This window comes from Orcinus orca, chromosome 10 (genome assembly GCF_937001465.1).
Source record: "Orcinus orca chromosome 10, mOrcOrc1.1, whole genome shotgun sequence".
Taxonomy (NCBI): Eukaryota; Metazoa; Chordata; class Mammalia; order Artiodactyla; family Delphinidae; genus Orcinus; species Orcinus orca.
In genome coordinates this window covers 7,407,075-7,426,216 of record NC_064568.1, presented here as the reverse complement: position 1 = coordinate 7,426,216, position 19,142 = coordinate 7,407,075, and the positions used below count along the sequence as shown (strand labels likewise).

General features: G+C 45.1%; 1 protein-coding gene across 2 annotated transcripts in view; it reads right to left on the bottom strand.

Annotated features, from left to right (window-relative positions):
- LHFPL4 (LHFPL tetraspan subfamily member 4) overlaps positions 1-19,142 on the bottom strand; it is a 44,777-nt gene that overhangs the window by 17,633 nt on the left and 8,002 nt on the right. The window contains exon 2 of one of the 2 annotated variants that reach the window (XM_049716089.1): positions 2,819-3,055. In XM_049716089.1, coding sequence (XP_049572046.1) covers positions 2,819-3,055 — 237 coding nt within the window. Of the gene's footprint in view, positions 1-456; positions 3,056-19,142 lie in introns of those variants that run through there. The other variant, XM_049716088.1, reaches the window with a different exon arrangement.

The window sequence follows — 19,142 nt, the reverse complement described above, 5'->3', positions numbered from 1 at the left end:
TTAGTCTTGCACTTTTGGAAGCTGCCACCAGAGGGCAGGCTCCGACCTCACACCAAAACCATAGAAACCACCAGGTGCCAGTGTCTCCAGGGACAGGAGCCTCAGAGACGGACAGCTTAGCAGCCCAGGAGGGCCCTGAAAAGGGGACTGGCAGCAGGGAAGAGCCTGGCCTTTGGACTTGGACCTCAAATCCTGGCTCCACCACTTAGGTAACCTTGGGCAAGTCACTGGACCTGTCCAGACCTCGGCTTTCTCATTTATAAAATGGTGGTTATGATGCCTGCCTGATGGGGAGCTGTGAGGAGTGACAGCTTTCGCTGAGCATTCACCACTGCCCCGTTATAGGCACAGTCTTTCTTCCTTGCAGGACAGCCCTGTTAGGTGGTACCATTCTCACCACCCTCGTTTTTTGTTTTTTTTTTCCTTTATTTTTCTTTCAGTTTTATTGAGATATAATTGACATACAGTACTACAGAAGTTGGAGGTGTAGAGCAGAATGACTTATATTTTGTGAAAGTATTAGCAAACAATTTTTTCTAATTTAATAAACACTTTATATAGCAGTTGGTAACCTCCATTTAAAACATGTTAAATTTACCAAACATAACATTACCTGAAATGGGCTGTGAAACCCTCAGTATTATTTGGTGCTCTGAAACTTTTTACATAAACCACAGTTGGGGGAGTGCTGATTCATGAGACAAATTCTGCTCTTTTCTTCTTTCTCTTACTCCACTGTCACCTCCAAGACATGTTAGACTGGAGGCTGAGCTCTCCCTGCCATGGGGAGGCAGAGGAGGCGGCCTCACGGAGAACAGGGACTGGGACAAGGGTCGGCAATAGATGCCTCAAAGACGTGAAACATCTGACTTGGATTAGGAGGCTTCTCAGGAGGATGAAATGAAAGGGTTGTTCTGAAGCCGGAGCGCCTCTCCCCATCCCTTGTCCCATCTTACGATGACAGTTCTGAGGGGTTGGTCTGGAATACGCATAGATGGTGGGGACTGGGGGACAGTGCAGGCCTGGACTGGGCTCACGTGGGGTGAGTCACGTAGAGTCTGGGTGTCAGTGCTTAGCACTGGTCAGGTGTCCTTCCAGTCATCTGGTGTGCCTGTTTGTATCCAAGTCCAGTTGTACTTGGAAGAGGATGGAGACTGTGGACCACTCCATAGATCAGGCCTCTGAGTATCCTCGGGGGATAAAAAGGACGTGAGTCTTACTTTTTTTTTTTTTCACCACCCTCATTTTAGGCAGTGCAGGAAACTGAGGCTCAAAGAGGTGAATTCATTCCTTAGCTCAACCTGCTTCCAACACAGACAACCTGCCTTCACAGTCCAAGGGTATTCACACCACAATACTAGAGTAACTCCTGCCAAATGAGATAATAACCGTCACTATCCCCATTTTACAGATAAGAGGCTCCAAGAGATGAATGTAATTAAAGGAAAGTGATGAACATACATCCAGCACACGCTAAGAGCTCAAGGAAGGGTGAGACGACGAAATCCGATTTCCCATGGCAGAAAACGGGCACCCAGACAGACGGGGTGTCTCCCCTTTCTCTAGGGGCAGCATGGGCCCCTGGGTCAGAGGACTGACCTTCCTTTAGAGAGCAATCTGGAATTATCACTACAATGGTGAGTGTGCAATTCCACTTCTGGAAAGACACCAAGAAAACAGAAGGCAAGGACAAAGATGGTCACTGTAGCATTGCCAGTAACAGTAAAAACCTGGGAACCTCCCTAACAGCCCCTACAAGGAGAACAGTTAAGAAACTATAATTCCTTCGTCTTATGTAATGCTAGGCATTGGATAAAAAGGACAAGATGGTTCTCCACAAAATGATAAAGATCTTTAAGACGTGCTCTAGAGTTGAGCACAAAAAGCAATCTGAGGAGGGATTTGTTTTGGACGATGCCTCTCCTATATTAGCACATAGCACTACCACATATTTCACAAAGGGACATACATAGATACACAGATAAGCATCTGATAACTGGTAATCCCTGAGACTCTGGCCTTAGGTGTCAATTTTTTCTTTATTGTATATTAATGTTACCTCATACATACGAAAGTTTATGTGTACTATACTAGGTATAAAGCATACTGCACCAAACATCTGTGGGCTCACCATGCAAGTACTTAACTCGCCAATAGTTTGTACACACCCACCTGTCCCCCACCTCATGTCCTTGCTTCCCTGCTTCCATCCCAGCTACAGAGAACCACCATGATACCTTTTGTATTGATCATTTCTTTGCTTTTTTAAAAAATACGCAATATTACCACACATATATATATATATATATATTTAAACTGTATTTAGCATAGTGTTACTTAGTTTGTTAACTCAAAAAAATTATCTCACTGTCGTCTTCTGGAATTCTATTTTTTCCCCTCTCTCTCAATATTATGTTTCCAGGATGTATCCATTCATTCCATTACATATAACACGTTCATTCATTTCCACAGTTGTAAACAATTCTGTGATGTGAATGTATCACCATATATTTATCCATCCTCCTGTCAATGGCCATTTAGGTAGTTTTTAGTGTTTGCTATTTTGCAACTGCAGCCAAGAGCATTCATACATTTCTCCTGGGTTTATACTCATGGGAGGGTTTGCTGGGTCAGGCGTGCCAATGTTCGGATTTGAGGGATAACCTCCAACTGTCTCCCAGGAAGTCGGCCTCTCTGTTAAGGTTTCCACCCTGTGCTTCACTTGACTTTGAAGGTGCCCCGCCTGGCGGGGCCGGCCTCGCCCACCTCCGCACCCCGCGACTGCCAGCCACCCACCCGGAAGCGTGCGCCCGCTCACCTTTGTTCTCCTGCTTGAGCTCCTCCTGCAGCAGGTCCGTTTGCCGGTTGCCCAGCACGAAGGCAAGGAAGGAGAGGATGAGGGCGTTGAGGATGCCGATGATGGCCAGGATGTACGCCCAGCGCACCGAACAGTCCCCCAGGGAGTACTTCCCGGTCTTGGCCCCACACATGTCCCGGATCGTCTCGGCGTCCCAGCCGTCGGGGAAGATCATGCAGCCCAGCACAAGGCACAGAGCTGAGGGGTCGCCAGGCCGAGCCCACCGCCAGGGTCAGGAAGGAAGAGAGAAGGGGAAGATTACTTCCCAGAGCCTGAGGACCACCAGGAGGCCCCCTGAGGCTGGGCCCCGCTCCCCCGCACCTCCCATCAACCCAAGAGCTTATGAACCACCTCCTGTGGATCCAGAAACTCTACACCCTGGGAGGGCCTCATGCCTTGGGGAGCAGAAACTTTCCAAAACACAATGCCACCTCCTGCCCCCATCAAATCAACTCCTCCTCCGGGAAGGCTTCCTGGAAATAGGAGAAAATAGCAAACCAGGGTCACCTCCTTCAGCTCCCTTTAGCGTCTTGGCCATGCTTACCCTCTCCCATCCTCACCATTCTTTATTTTTTATTTTTGTCATTTACTCAACAAATTTTTATTGAGAGCCATTTTCCGGGCTCAGTAGGCCACCTCCAGCTGAGACCTTCCCCTCCTGGCAGAGAGTTTATGACTATGTCCACTGGCTTTATGTTGCCTTTTTTAGTGCCTGACAGTCCGCCAGTTACTGTTACTGTGTCTGAGACCTGAGGTCACCACAAGGCTCAGGTTGGGGCAGAGGGGCCCTTGACCCCCCGCCAGGCCCACAGGTGCTTAACCTGGGTTTTAGATGACAGTGATGACAAAGTGGGAGTGGCGGTCAGTTCTGCCCACTGTCTAGGAGGCACATCTCGTTCGTTGCCAGGATGGGGAGGGGGACACCTGGCTTTGCCATCTCTTTCCCTCATCTACCGTACGAGGAAGTGCTCCCCACAGCACGGACTCTTCCCTGCCTCGAGTTCTGCCTCCTCTGGCCTCACTCCGACCTTCTAACAGGACAGTCCTTCCACACTCCCCTAGGGTGTGCTCCTTATACTGACACAGGGCGCCCCTGACAGCACTGTGATCTTACACACTCAAACACACACACACACACACACACACACACACACACACACACACACGTTGGAGCAGGCCTTCCTCCCCTCTCCAAAGCGCTCGCCTTCTCCAAGACAATTCTTAGCTCAAGTGAAAGACACCTCTAATAAATGGCTGGGGAAAAGAGCTCGTGGCAAAGGGAATGGCAAATGCAAAAAGGCCCCGAGGCAAGAATGAGCTTGGTGAGTTAAAGAATTCAACAAGTTTGAAGATGCCCTTTAGATACCCAAATGGAGAAGGAAACTCAGGGAGAAATCAGGGCTGGGGATATAAATGTGGGAGCTGTGGGCATGTAAATCCCTAGGACGGGACGTTATGGAAACTGAAGAGAAGGCCCAGGACGGAGCCCAGGGGCGCTCTAGCAATTATGGGGTGGGAAGAGAGGAGGAGCCCACGGAGAGGGCTTGACCCAGCCACCTTCCCATATTTCCCTAACACTCTTCAGGACCCTCCAGGACCCGGGAGAGGGGAGGAGGGTCAAATGCCAGGGATGGGGGAGTGGGAGACGAGGCGCCTAAGTTCTTCACATCTGCAGGGTCCTTTGAGGAGGGCGGGGGAGGCTGCACTCCCACCTCCCCGTCCTCGGCCCTGAATCTCCAGCTTGAGGCAGGGGTGAGGAAAGAGCCTGGGAGGGGCAAAACCCACCCAGTCCCTCCTCCTCTCCCCGTACAGTGTTTCCTCTCCTGCCCAGAGCATCCCCGTCACCATGGAAACCGCAGCAGTAGCCTGCAGGTGGTCCTCCTCCCTCTGCAAGCTCAGCGTTCAAAGAGGTTTTCTCCCGGAGCTCTGCGCCTGCACGTTTTCTCTGTCTCGCTGCCTCATCACTTACGTGTCTCTCTAGTCGTGTGTCTCCATTCCTTTCTCTTCTCCACCCTTTTCATCTTTTTTTGCCTCTCTCTCCACACCCCTCCCCCTCTCTCTCCAGCTAGTCTATACAGTGCTTAATCCTCAGTCTCGACCCTCCCTCTTCCCTTCTCTCCTTAGATCTCAGCATCTGACATTCATTCAACACCCCTCCTCTTCTCTCTGCCTTTTCTTGCTTGTCTTCCTTCCCTTTATCTATCCCCTCGCCCTTTCCTCTCTCTGCCTCTCCCTTCATATATTCCACAAATAAATTCTGAGTGTCTTCTATGTGTCAGGCACTATGCAGGGTGCTGGGGACACTGCCAGTCACGGTTTCTTGTCCTCAGGAGCGGAGGTGTGTGGAGACGAATCAAATCAAATCAACACACAAATAGAATATTTATACATGTCAGGGAGCGACTGGAAGGAGACCCAGGATGACAGGGCACTCAGAGAAGGCGTTGGGGCGGGGTGGGGGGACCTCTCTCTCCATCTCTCACTCACTCTCTCTGCCTCCTTTACTCTGCAGTGTTTTAGGTGGTGGCTATGGGGCCCCAGAGGCTGCTCTAGGAACTACAAACACCCAGCAGTAAAGCAAGTGGAGAAAAGCCAATCAGACAGGTTTCCTGAGACCTGGGGCAGGAGAGGAAGAGACCTCTAGGGACAGCATAGACCAGGTAGGTGATCAAGAGGCTCAACGATCAGGAGGTGGAATAACTAGAGACAAGGCAGCCTTCAGCATCCCTGTGTGCTGGAAGAGGAAACCATGGCTGAGGTCTCTGGAGTCCAAGTTCAAGTCTCTTGGAAATAATGAGCTGGCTGAAGAGCCACCTGCTATAAGGCATAGACACAGGTGCAGGGTGCAGGGTGGGGTAAGTGGGGTGCATTGTGGGATGTACAGCATCACCCCTAGCTTCTACCCACCACCCACAGTCATAGTGATAAAAAAAAAGTCTCAAGCCACTGTCAAATGTCCCCTTGGGGGCAAAGATGTCCCTGGTTGAGAACCGCTGGTCTAGGGGAAGGGGCCTTCGGATGGGGCACCGATATCCAGTCACCCTAGAGTCTGCTGACTTCCCAAGCAGCCAGGTGGTGTTGGACAAATTTAAGATTAATAATATTACTGTTATTAATAATATAATAACAATAACAAATAGTATTGAGTGCTTAACCATATGCCAGGGTGTGAAGCTCCTAACATGCATGATCTCATTTAATCCTATAACTAACCTGAGGCTCAGAAGAACTAAGTCGTATCGTATCCATGTCACACAGCTAGGAGGTGGCGGGCTCTGTATTCAAACCCAGACAGGTCTTTACTGAATGTTTCTCTCTGAATAGACTCACTTTTTCTTTGGCCGTGCCACGCGGCTTGTGGGATCTTAGTTCCCCAACCAACCAGGGACTGAACCCAGGCCCTCAGCAGTAAAAGCGGAGTTCCAACTACTGGACCGCCAGGGAATTCCACAGACTCACTTTTTAACTGAGAGGCATTTACTGTAAAAGTAAGCTTTATATCACCATCAAAGAAAAGGAAACCAGGATCATTTACCATAGATAGAAGGCAACTATAACCATAAGTACAGTAAAAACAAAACATTGTTCTTAGGTTCTAGCTGGATGCTTTTACCTGTCAAATGATCTGAGACACCTCAGAGCACCTTAAAAAGGAAGGAAATCCTGACACATGCTACAACGTGGAGGAATCTGGAGGACATTATGCTAAATTATATGAGCCAGTCACAAAAGGTCAAATATTGTATGATTCCACGTATAGGAGGAACCAAGAGCAGTCAGATTCCTAGAGGCGGAAAGTAGAATGCTGGTTGTCAGGGACTGGGGGCGGGGCATGGGGAGTTAGTGTTTAATGGGGACAGAGTTCTGCATGTGAAAAGAGTTGTGGGGACAGATGGTGAGGGTGGTTGCACAACAGGGTGAATGTTCTTAATGGCACAGAACTGGACATCTAAGAATGGGTAAAATGGTAAATTTTATGTTATGTGTACTTTACCAAAAAAAAAAAAAAAAAAGAGAAAGAGGAAGGAAGGGAGGGAGGAAAGGGAACACAGAAAATGACACGACGTATTTTCCTCATGGATGTGTATGTAAATGCACACAAAAAGATCAGGAAAAATAGAAATTACGTTCATAATAATGGTGGCCTCTGGGCAGGGAGTGGGTGGGGACTTTAGCCTGTTTGTAATGCTTCAGCTTTTCACGGAGTGAATGTATTCATGTATTACTCATAAAATTAAAAAAAACATAATTTAAAATATTGGTTTTTCAAAGAATATACATACGTAAGCTTGCATGTCTATAAACATTTCTGGAAGAATACAGAAGCAACTTAATGATGGGAACCTCTGAAACACTGCCTGGGGTGGAGGAGGAAAGGAGGGAGACACTTTTTATTCTCTGCCCTCCTGTACTGTTGGAAAGTGTTTAACATTTGCATATATTACTTTTATGATAAAAATGATAATATTATGTCCAGTCCTTTGCCACCTATGTCTGGCCATGAAATCCTCTTACATTTTTAAAATATAATTAAGCAACTAAAGGAAAGTTAAAAGGAAAAACAATACTTGAGTTTGGGGAATGAACCCAGGATGAGACTAAAAAAGTGATGAAGTTAAGAGAAAATATACAATATACGTGGGTGCTTGTGTCCTTTAAAGCTTGTGGTGTAAATGTGTCTTTATGTAAAGCTTTTTAATTATGCATTTTATGCTTAGCTATTTTAATAGAGTTTCATTATGACACCATGACACTATCCTCAAGGGACATACACTGAGCCGATCACTCCTAAAGGGAGGGCTTTGTTTATGCTCAGCTGTCCCCTCCATGCCTGATGCACCCCGGCTGCTACCCATTACTAGGGGGTCAGATTGGATGTCCCCCAGGGCTTTCTGTCCCTGAGCAGACTCCAAAGAGGCTTGATATGGACTGAACTGTGTCCCCATAAAAGTCATATTTTGAAGCCGTAACCTCCAATGTGAGAGTATTTGTGGAAGGGGCCTTGGGGAGGTAATTAGGGTTAGATGAGGTCATGAGAGTGAGGCCCCATGATGGGATTAGTGCTCTTATAAGAAGAGATACCAGAGAGCTTGCTCTCTCCCTGCACCTGCCACCTGACGACACAGCAAGAAGGTGGCCGTCTGCAAGCCAAGAATAGGACTCTCACCAGAACCAGACCATGCTGGTCTGGAATTCTAGGTCTTGGAATTCTAGTTTCCTGAACTATGGGAAAATAAATGTAAGCCACCCAGGCTATGGTATTTTGTTATGGCAGCTACATGCAACAACTTGGATGCCCCTTAGAGTCATAACATTGGGGGAAAATGTGACTTCATTTATATAACATTCACACTGATAACCCTGGTTACTTCTAAGGAGGGGACTGAGGAGCCAAGGATAGGACAGGATGGAGACCTTGCACTGCTAACCTGCTACACCTTTTGAATTCAGGACCACGTGAATAAGTTACCTACTGAAACCTTAAGGTAGGTGGGAGTTGATCACTAATAAGTGACTATGGCCAGAGATTTTTTCACTCACTTGGAATGAAATAATTAAAGCAACAAAGAACTGCAATGCACAAGCCAAATGGAGCTCACAGAAATAATGAATTAATCACAAAAAAACCCATAAAACTGAAAATCTCTAGACCCCTTTTGACTGAGCTTGCCAATTTCTAGGAATTTATTCTAAGAAAATGCTCAAGGATCTGCTCTAAGATTTAGCTATGAGGATGTCTATCACATCTTTATTTGCAAGAAAGAGAAGAAGGAAGAGAGCAGGAAAAGAAGGGAGGAAGAGAGGGAGAAATAATAAAAGAAGGAAGGAAAGAAAGAAGCAACTAATTATCCAACAACACAGGAATATTCTTTCATACCATGGAATACTACTCCCCTATTAAACTATACTGAGGAAGATTTAATGACACAGAAAATACTTATGATATGTTAGGTTTCAAAAGGATGTGAAAAATAATGTACAATATAATTTCATTTTGGGAAGAAATACTTACATAGTTATAGCAAATAGTTATATAAAATTTACCACATCAGGAACTATGCTAAGTACCTTACGCACATTACTTCATTTAATCCCCACAACACTCTGTGGAGTAGGTACTATTATTTTCTTCTTTTTACAGTTGAGGACACAGAGGCACAGAGAGGTCATCCAAGTTATCCAAAGTCACACAGCTGGTAAGTTACAGAACCAGGATCTGAACCCAGACAGTCTGGCTCCAGAGCCTGCTCATAACCAGTACTCCATACTGTTATGACTTCAGACCAACAGTTAAGTTGACTGTTTCTGGGAAAGTGAGATTATGTGTGTAATCTTGGTCATCTACATTCTCCAATCTTTGTACAAAGAACAATGATAATTTTACGAAGCTGTAAAAAGTCCTAGAAAAGGTGAGATATAGAGAAGCAGTATAGCACAGAATGCACGGATGGCTGCTTGTATCCTGTATCTTCTATGAGTCCCTTCCTCACATTTAGGAAGGTTTTTCTAGAAGGAACCAGGCTGACTTGGGGGCTGAGAGAAGCCCGGAGAAGGACCTGTGTCGGCACCACGACCACAGCTTTCCAAGGGAGCGCCTCCCCAGGCCTGGTGCACTAGGGGGCTGTAGGGAGACACCCCACACACACACACCCTAAGAAGGAGGTTGTCCTCATGTCCCTCCCACCAGCTCTGTCCTGCCTCCCAGGGCAGGGGCTTATTGTACAAGGGAGACCAGACCTCTCCTAACAGTCAACCCCGCCCGCTGGATTTGAAGATCCAGGCCCAATCTTAGTGCCTCCATTAGCTGGGGAGCTCGGAGGGGACGGGACTCTCGTGCCTGGGCTCCCTACACCCCATCCAGCACCCAGATTACGGGAACACCCTGACTCCTCCATTTCCCTCACCCCCAGTCCAGTCCACTTGCAAGGCCGACTGTCTTGACCTCCAAAAATATCTCGGACTGACCTCTTTTCTCCATCTCCACTGCCACCATCTGTCCAAGCTGCCATGATCTCCCTCCTGGAAGCCCGCAGTGGCCTCCTAACTAGTTTCTCTGCTCTCATCCTGGCCCCATCATCTGTTCTCCACTCAGCATCCAGAGTGAGCCGTCGAAAGCAGATGGTGCCACTCCCCTGCTCAATACCCTTCAAAAGCTTCCCACTACACTCAGGGTAAACCCTGACGCCTGGTCCTGGCCTGTGTGACCCACAGGCTCACCCCACTTTCCCCCACGCCATTCGGCCTCTCGATCCGTACACTCCAGCCACCCTGGGCCTCCCTTCTAACCCTAACCCTAACAACATTTCTAGTTCAGCGCCCCCTGGAGGGCTTGGCACTGACTGTTCCCTCTCCCTCGGACACTTCCTCCAAGCCATTCAGTCCCCGGCTCGTGGTTCCTGATCTTGAGAAGACTACTGTTTAGTAGGGGGACTGTTAGGAACACAAATAATTGTATCTGTTGTCACAGATGCTGTTATGGAGAGATGGGACGCCCATCACTTTGTGTGGTAATTATTTGGGAACAGTATTTACTCCACCAGCCCTGGGCCCAGCCTGCATGGAACCCACACACAGCCTCTTGACAACCTTTGAATGCGCTGCATCCCCCGCTACCCTGGCTCGGCTCTGCCACACTCATCTCAAGGGCTCGGTCAGAAAGCTCCCGCCGCTCTCCCCGCATCCTGCCTCACTCCTCCAGTCTGGCCCAGGCCCACCACGCAGGCGGCTCCGTCCCTTCCGCGTCCCTCTGGCTCCTCCAGGCAGCCGTCCTTTCTCAAGGCTGTCCTTCTCAGTTTCCCTGTTGCTAATCTGAGCAGCTGCTCTGGCGCCTCTCTCCAAGCCGCCTTTTCTGGCTCCTCCTCGACCTGCATCTTAAAGGTTGGTGTTTCGAGGCTGTCTCCTCTTTTCCCTCTACACGCTCTCCCCGGGCAATTTCACCCACACTCAGACTGACATCTAACATCTCCAGCTGAGACCTCTTTCCTCGGTTCGAGGCCAGATAGTCAACAGCTGGTCAGAGCCCTCCTCCTGTGGGTCTCATAGGGACCGCAAATTCAGCATTTCCCAGACTGAGCGGATCTCCCTGCTGTGTCCTTTGGGAATGTCATTCCAAGACCAAATCGTTCAACGAGAGGACCCTGCGTCACCTGCAAGGCCTGCCTGTCCTCACCCCATCCCACACACACACACCTACTGGGATCCTAAATAGGTCTCCAGTTTTCTCCTCCTCCCGTGCCCCGGCCTCAGCCCCTCTCACCTGGACCACTGCCACTGCTTTCCCCCCAGGCTCCTGGTCTCCCATCAGGCCTCCATCAGTCCCTTCCCTGCAGCAACTGCCCAAGTCACCTTTCTTTTCCTTTTTTAAAAATTTATTTATTTTTGGCTGCACTGGGTCTTCGTTGCTGCTCGCAGGCTTTCTCTAGTTGCCGTGAGCGGGCTTCTCATTGTGGTGGCTTCTCTTGTTGCGGAGCACGGGCTCTAGGCATGCAGGCTTCAGTAGTTGTGACGTGTGGGCTCAGTAGTTGCGGCTCACGGGCTCTCGAGTGCAAGCTCAGTAGTTGTGGCGCACGGGCTTAGTTGCTCCGTGGCATGTGGGATCGTCCCGGACCAGGGCTCGAACCCGTGTCCCCTGCATTGGCAGGCGGATTCTTAACCACTGCGCCACCAGGGAAGTCCCCAAGTCATCTTTCTAAACCCACATCTGGCCCTGGTCATTCCCATGCCTACAAGTAATTGCCCATAACCTAAGAATAAGACCCCAGACTTCAAGGCCCAACTTTCAGAGCTCCCCTGCTTTTCCAGGTGTATTTCCCAGTTCTCCCCACTTTTCAACCTTTCCTCCCTGGTTGTAGCACAGACCATGGAATGTTGGAACCAAAGGGTTATGACGAAAGTCACACGACAGCTAATAACAATTGCTGTTTGGCAAATTGGGTTTCCTTTGTGCCAGGGTGTGTACACACATTCTCAATCAATCCTTTAACTGCCCCATGAGCTAGTTACTATTATGGTCCCCATTTTATAGAGGAGGAAACTTAGAGTCAGAAATTGTATAACCTTCCAAAGGACACTTAGTTGGTAATGCCACACTCAGGATTCAAATTCAGGTTGGCTGACTGCTGAACGTGCTGCCTCCAAAGGAGCGGGTGGTGGAGCTAGGACTTAAATCAGAGCTTATCATTCAGGGACTTCCCTGGCGGTCCAGTGGTTAAGACTCCACGCTCCCAATGCAGGGAGCACAGGTTCGATCCCTAGTCAGGGAACTAAGAGCCCATAGGCCGCACTGCACGGCCAAAAAAAAAGAAAAGAAAAGAGCTCATCATTCATTCATTCAATAGACACTTATTAAGCACCTACTATGTGCCAACCCAGACTCCTGATCCAGGGCTCTCCTTATGCCATTAAACGGCTCTGGGATAAAAGGTTGATAATGATGAATAACATGAAATGGAATGAAAAGAATAAGACAAAAATAAGAGGCTGTCAGAATAAGAACAGTTCAGCCGTCATCCTCTCGACACCTCCAGCCCATCCTCTCTACCAACAACCAGATCTATGATTCCCCCCCGCCCCCACTCAAAACACTCCAAGGCCATTCTAGGTATTATACTACACTCAGGAGGCATATAGGAGGGAACTGATGATGTGCTTACGTTGAGAAAAAACAAATTTCACCATGAGGAAAACATCCATAGACAAAGTCAAAAGATAAACTGGGAGACAATATTTGTAACATATCACAAAGAGCTAGCTCTTTTAATTTATAAAGAGTTCTTACAAATCAGAGGAAAAATACCATTAGCTTGGTAGAAAAATATTTCTGAACTGACAGTTTACAGAAAACATACAGGTACACCTTGGAGATATTGCGGGTGCAGTTCCAGACCTCCACAATAAAGCAAATATCACAATAAAGCGAATGACACAAATTTTTTTTTGGCTTCCCAGTGCATATAAAAGTTATGTTTACACTACACTATAGCCTATTAAGTGTGCAATAGCATTATGTCTAAAAAAATGTACAAACTTAAAATACTTTATAGCTAAAAAAATGCCAAAACAATTACAAAGATCACTGATCACAGATCACCCATAACAAATATAACAATGAAAAAGTATGAAATATTGTGAGAATTACCAAAATGTGACACAGAGACACAAAGTGTAGCAAATGCTATTTGGAAAAATGGCACCGATAGACTTGCTCAACACAGGGTTGCCTCAAACCTTCAATTTGTTTAAAAAAAAAAAAAAAGGCAATATCTGTGAGGTGTACTAAAGTGAACTGCAATAAAATAAGGTCGGCCTGTATATATAAAAGATGCTCGACCTCATTCATAAAAGAAAGACAAATTACTATCATAACAGAGTACTTTTTCCCATCAGTTTGGCAAAAATAAAATATTTGATAACACAGTTGGCAAGAATGCGGGGAAACAGGTACCCTCGTACATTGTTGCTGGAAATGTAACTCTGCATAACTTCCACGGAGGGGACCTGACTGGATCTGTCAAAATTGTAAACATAAAGACCATTTAATCCAGCAATTCCACTCTAGATCTTTATGTTATCCTTATACTTACATATGTATCAAATTATATACATCATCCACTGAAACACTGCGATAGCAAGATATTGTAAATAACTTAAATATTGATGACATAAAAGATGACACATCCACTCGAAAGTATATTATGCAGCTCTTAAGAAAAAAGCAGCTCTCTGTACACTGATCTGGAACAATCTCCAAGATGTGTTGTTGAATTTAAAAAGCAAGACAAACCAAGTGTTTAGTATGCTACCATTTGTGGTGGTTTATAAATATGTCCACAACTTTTTAAATATACTTCCTTTCAAGAGGAGGAGCTGAATTCTCCTCCCCTTGAATGTGGGCTGGATTTAGTAACTCACTTCTAACAATAGAGTGTGGCAGAAGTGGTCTGTGATATCTGAGATTAGAACATAAAAGGCATTTGCTACGACAAAGGAGGCAAGAATGTACAATGGAGAAAAGACAGTCTCTTCAGCAAGGGGTGCTGGGAAAACTGGACCACTGCATATAAGTTAGTGACATTAGGACACTCCCTCACAGCATACACAAAAATAAACTCAAAATGGCTTAAAGACCTATATATAAGACACGACACCATAAAATCTTAGAAGAGAACATAGGCAAAAGGTTCTCTGACATAAATCATAGCAATATTTCTTAGATCAGTCTCCCAAGGCAAAAGAAACCATCAACAGAATGAAAAGACAACCTACAGAACGGGAGAAAGTATTTGCAAACCATGTAACTGACAAGGGGTTAATATCCAAAATATATAAACAGCTCATACAACTCAATAGCAAAGGAACCAAATAATCCAATTTTAAAATGGGTGGAACACATAAATAGACATTTCTCTGAAAAAAGACATACAGATGGCCAACAGGCATGTGAAAAGACGCTCAACATCACTAATTATTAGAGAAATGCAAATCAAAACTACAATGAGGTACCACCTCACACTGGTCAGAACAGCCATCATTAAAAAGTCCACAAACAACAAATGCTGGAGAGGGTGTGGAGAAAAGGGAACCCTCCTACACTGTTGGTGGGAATGTAAATTGTTGCAGCCACTACAGAGAACCGTACAGAGATTCCTTAAAAAAGAAAAAATAGAGGGCTTCCCTGGTGGCGCAGTGGTTGAGAGTCTGCCTGCCGATGCAGGGGACACGGGTTCGTGCCCCAGTCCGGGAAGATCCCGCATGCCGCGGAGCGGCTGGGTCCGTGAGCCATGGCCGCTGAGCTTGCGCGTCCAGAGCCTGTGCTCCGCAACGGGAGAGGCCGCAACAGTGAGAGGCCCGCGTACCGCAAAAAAAAAAGAAAAAGAAAAAAAAAGAAAAAATAGAGCCACCATATGATCGAGCAATTCCACTCCTGGACATATATCCAGAAAAGATGAAAAAGATGTGGTATATATATGCAATGGAATATTACTCAGCCATAAAAAAGAATGAAATATTGCCATTTGCAGCAACATGGATGGACCTAGAGAATATAATACAAAGTGAAGGAAGTCAGACAGAGAAAGACAAATATTATATGATATCACTTACATGTGGAATCTAAAAATAATACAAATGAATCTATATACAAAACAGAAACAGACTCACAACTAGAAAACCAATTTATGGTTACCAAAGGGGAAAGGGAGGGGGGGAGAGGGATAAATTAGGAGTATGGGATTAACGGATAGAAACTACTACAATACATAAAATAGATAAGCAACAAGGATTTACTGTATAACACAGGAAACTATATTCAATATCTTGTAATAACCTACAATCTGAGAAATATATGTATATAACTCATTTTGTTGTACATGTGAAACTAACACAATATTGTAAATCAACTATACTTCAATTAAAAAAAAAAAAGGCAGTGGGATGGCCAAAACAATCATGAAAAAGAACAAAGTTGGAGGACTCACACTTCCTGATTTGAAAACTCACTACAAAGCAACAGTAATCAAGACAGACTGTTACTGGCATAAGGATAGACATACAGATCAATGGAGCAGAAGTGAAAGTCCAGAAATTAACCCATGGTCAATTGATTTTTGGCAAGGGTGCCAAGACCATTCAGTTGAGAAAGAACACTGTTTTCAATAAACGGTTCAGGGACAACTGGAGAGCCACATTCAAAAGAATGAAGTTGAACTCTTACTTTACACCATATACAAAAATTAACTCAAATGGATGAGAGCCCTAAGTGTAAAAACTAAAACTATAAAACGCTTAGAGGAAAACAGAGGTAAATTTTTGTAACCTTGGGTTTGGCAATGGATTCTTAGAAATGACATCAAAAGCACAAGCAACAACAACAACAACAAAAAGATAAACTGGACTTTGTGTAAATTTAAAACTTTTGTGCTTCAAAGAACACCATCAAGAAAGTGAAAAGACAGCCATAGAACGGAAGAAAATATTTGCAAATCATATATCTGATAAGGGACTTATAACAAGAGTATAAAGAACTCTTACAACTCAATAGTAAAAAGAAAAATAATCCAATTTTTAAATGGGCAAAGGGGAAGGGAATGAGGGGAGGAAAGAAATAGGTGAGACAGATTAAAAGGTACAAACTCCCAGTTGCAAAATAAATGAGTCGTGGCTATGAAATGTGCAGTGTAGGGAGTACAGTCAATAAATATATGTTTATATGGTAACATACAGTAACTAGACTCATCATGGTGATCATTTTGAAATATATAGAAATATCAAATCACTGTGTTGTATGATAGGAACTAACAGTGTTTATGATAGGAACTAACAGTGTTGTAGGTCAATTATACTTCAAAAAAAAGAAAAAGAAAAAGAGAACAGACTTGTGGTTACCAGAGGTGGGGGTGGGGGGAGAGACAACTGGATGAAGGTGGTCAAAAAGTACAAACTTCCAGTTATAAGGTAAATAAGTGCTAGGGATGTCATGTACAGCATCAAAAATATAATTACCACCTCCGTATGTTATATATGAAAGCTGTTAAGAGAGTAAATCCTCAGAGTTCTCATCACACACAAAAATTTTCTATTTCTTTAATTTTGTATCTATATAAGATGATGGATGTTCACTAAGCCAAATTATGCTGTACACCTGAAACTTATACAGTGCTGTATGTCAACTGTATCTCAATAAAACTGGAAGAAAAAAATGGGCAAAGGATCTGAATAGGTGTTTCTCCAAAGAAGGTATATAAATGGCCAACAAGCGCCTGAAAAGATGCTTAACATCACTAATCATTAGGGAAATGGAAATCAAAACCACGAGTTACCAGTTCACACCCAGGAGGATGGCTGTAATCCAAAAGTCAGATAATAACATAAGTGTTGATGAGGATATGACTAAGCACCTTCACACACTGCCGGTGGGAAAGTAAAATGGTACTGCCCCTTTGGAGTACAATCTGGCAGTTCTTCAAAACGTTAGAGTTGCCACCTGAGCCAGCAATTAGACTCTCGGGAATATATCCAAGGGAAACGAAAACATGTGTCCACACAAAAACTTGTACACAAGCGTTCACAGCAACATTATTCATAATAGCCAAAAGGTGGAGACAATCCAAGTGGCCATCAGCTGATGACTGGATAAACAAAATGCAGTATATCCATACAATGGAATATTATTCAGCTGTAAAAAGGAATGAAGTATTGATCCATGCTGCAACATGAATGAACCTTGAAAACATTATGCTAAGTGAAAGATGCCAATCACAAAGACCACATATTATATGGTTCCGTGTATACAAAATGTCCAGAACAGGCTTAATAGACAGAAAGTAGGTTAGTGGCTGCTTAGAGGACAGAGAAGATGAGCATGGTAGGCTTAAGGGGAGACAGCGAAAGGATAGATATAAGGCGTCTTGAGGTTATGTAAATATCTTAAAATTGATTGTGGTAATGGTTACACAACTCTGTAAATATACTAAAAACTACTGAATTGTACACTTTATATGTGTGAATTGTATGGCATATGATTTAAATCTCAATAAAGCTATTACCAAAGAAGCGGGGGGTGGGCATCATACCTTCTTATTGCTCTCTCTCAGAGCACTCATTCTGAGGTCTCCTCCAGCCGACCCCAGCTAAGGTCTTGGGTGCAACTTCATGAGACACCTCAAGCCAGAACTACCCATCTAAGCACTCCCAAATTCCTGTGACTCACAGAAACAGAGATAATAAATGCTTGTTGCTTTCGGCCACTAAGTGTTGGGGTAATCTGCTATGCAGCCATAGATAACTAATATACCATTTATTTTTTTAAAATATAGTTTGAATTTGCTTGTATATTTATGGGATTTCTTGGAAAGGATACTCAAGAAATGGTAAAAGTGGTTGCCCCTGGGAGGAGACTTCTGGGAGGGTCACTGAGAAATGAGAGCAGGGAGGAGACTTACATCTGATTAAACACCATTTTATCTTTTGAACTTTGTTTCACGTGCATGTATTAACTTTTCCGAAAAGTAAGTGAAAGTCTGGAAAAATTTTTAAAGATTAAAAAAAAAAAAGTCAACAACTATCTGCTGCTTATAGATAAAGTCTAAACTCCTGACCATGGCTTAGAAGGCATCCGCAGTCCAGCCCCTCTCCACCTTCCCAGTCTCAGCTCTCACCTCCCCTTGTGCGAATTGTTTGTGGTGCCCAAAACACACCAGGCTATTTCCCTCCTCCACACCTTCAATCATACTGTCTCTTCTGCCTGGTTCCCCTTCTCATCCTTTAAGACTCAGCTCAAATGCCGTTACTTTTTGGAAGACTTCTCTGGCTGTCCTTAATGTGTCAGAAGTGTGTGCCCCCAAGATACCCTTGCATGATTCAATCATTTCATATGTCATCCCATAGTGTGATGATCCAATTTCTTTCCTGCCTCTCCCATTAGACTATGAGCTTCCGGGGAGCGAGGACTCTTACTCAGGATTCCCTGAGCCTAGCATAGCCTGACACACAGAGGAGGCTGTCAGTAAAGGACTGATGTGAGAAAGAAAGGAAGGGAATAGGGAGAGAAGGAGCAAAGCAAAAAAATGCAAGAAGGGAGGGAGGGAAGGAAAGTGGAAGGCAGGAAAGAAGGAAGGAAGGGGGAATTGGGGGAGCAAGAAAATGTGGGAGGGAAGAGTGGGAGGAAAAAAAAAAAAAAAGAGTGGGAGGAAAGAAATTCCCCCAATGTGCTCAGCAGTCTCATCACATTCAACAGAGACTCACTGGATGAATAAAATCCCAAACCAAATCTGAAACATAAGCCAAGGAAGCGGGGAGGGATGTGGATGCATATTCTAGGCTGTAGTGACACTGCTGCTCCTACCTCAGAGACCCCTGATGATTTAGGACACACATCTGGGAGGCTGGAAGATGCTCACCTCTGGCGCACCAACCAGCCCCTGCTGCCACCTCCACCATCAGTCTCCCCAGCTCCCACTATATCTCACACGTGCTGTTTGCCACAGTGATTCTAGCACTGGGCAGTGTCTGACACATAGTAGGCTCTCGACACTGAATAAATGTGGTCAGAATCACCTCCCTTCTGTGGATGGAGGAGTCTCACTTTGTGAGCATGGCCTTGTCTCTTCTCTCTGGGACTCAGTTTCGTTATCTGTACAACAAGGGAGTTGAGCCAGCTGATTGGTAAGACCCTTCCCAGCTGAAGGTCTATGACTTCTTAAGGCCTTTGATCATCTCAGCAAGTCCAAAGTCTTTCACCTGAGTAGCAAGGACCCCTCACAAGCTACTCTTCACTCAGACTATGTCA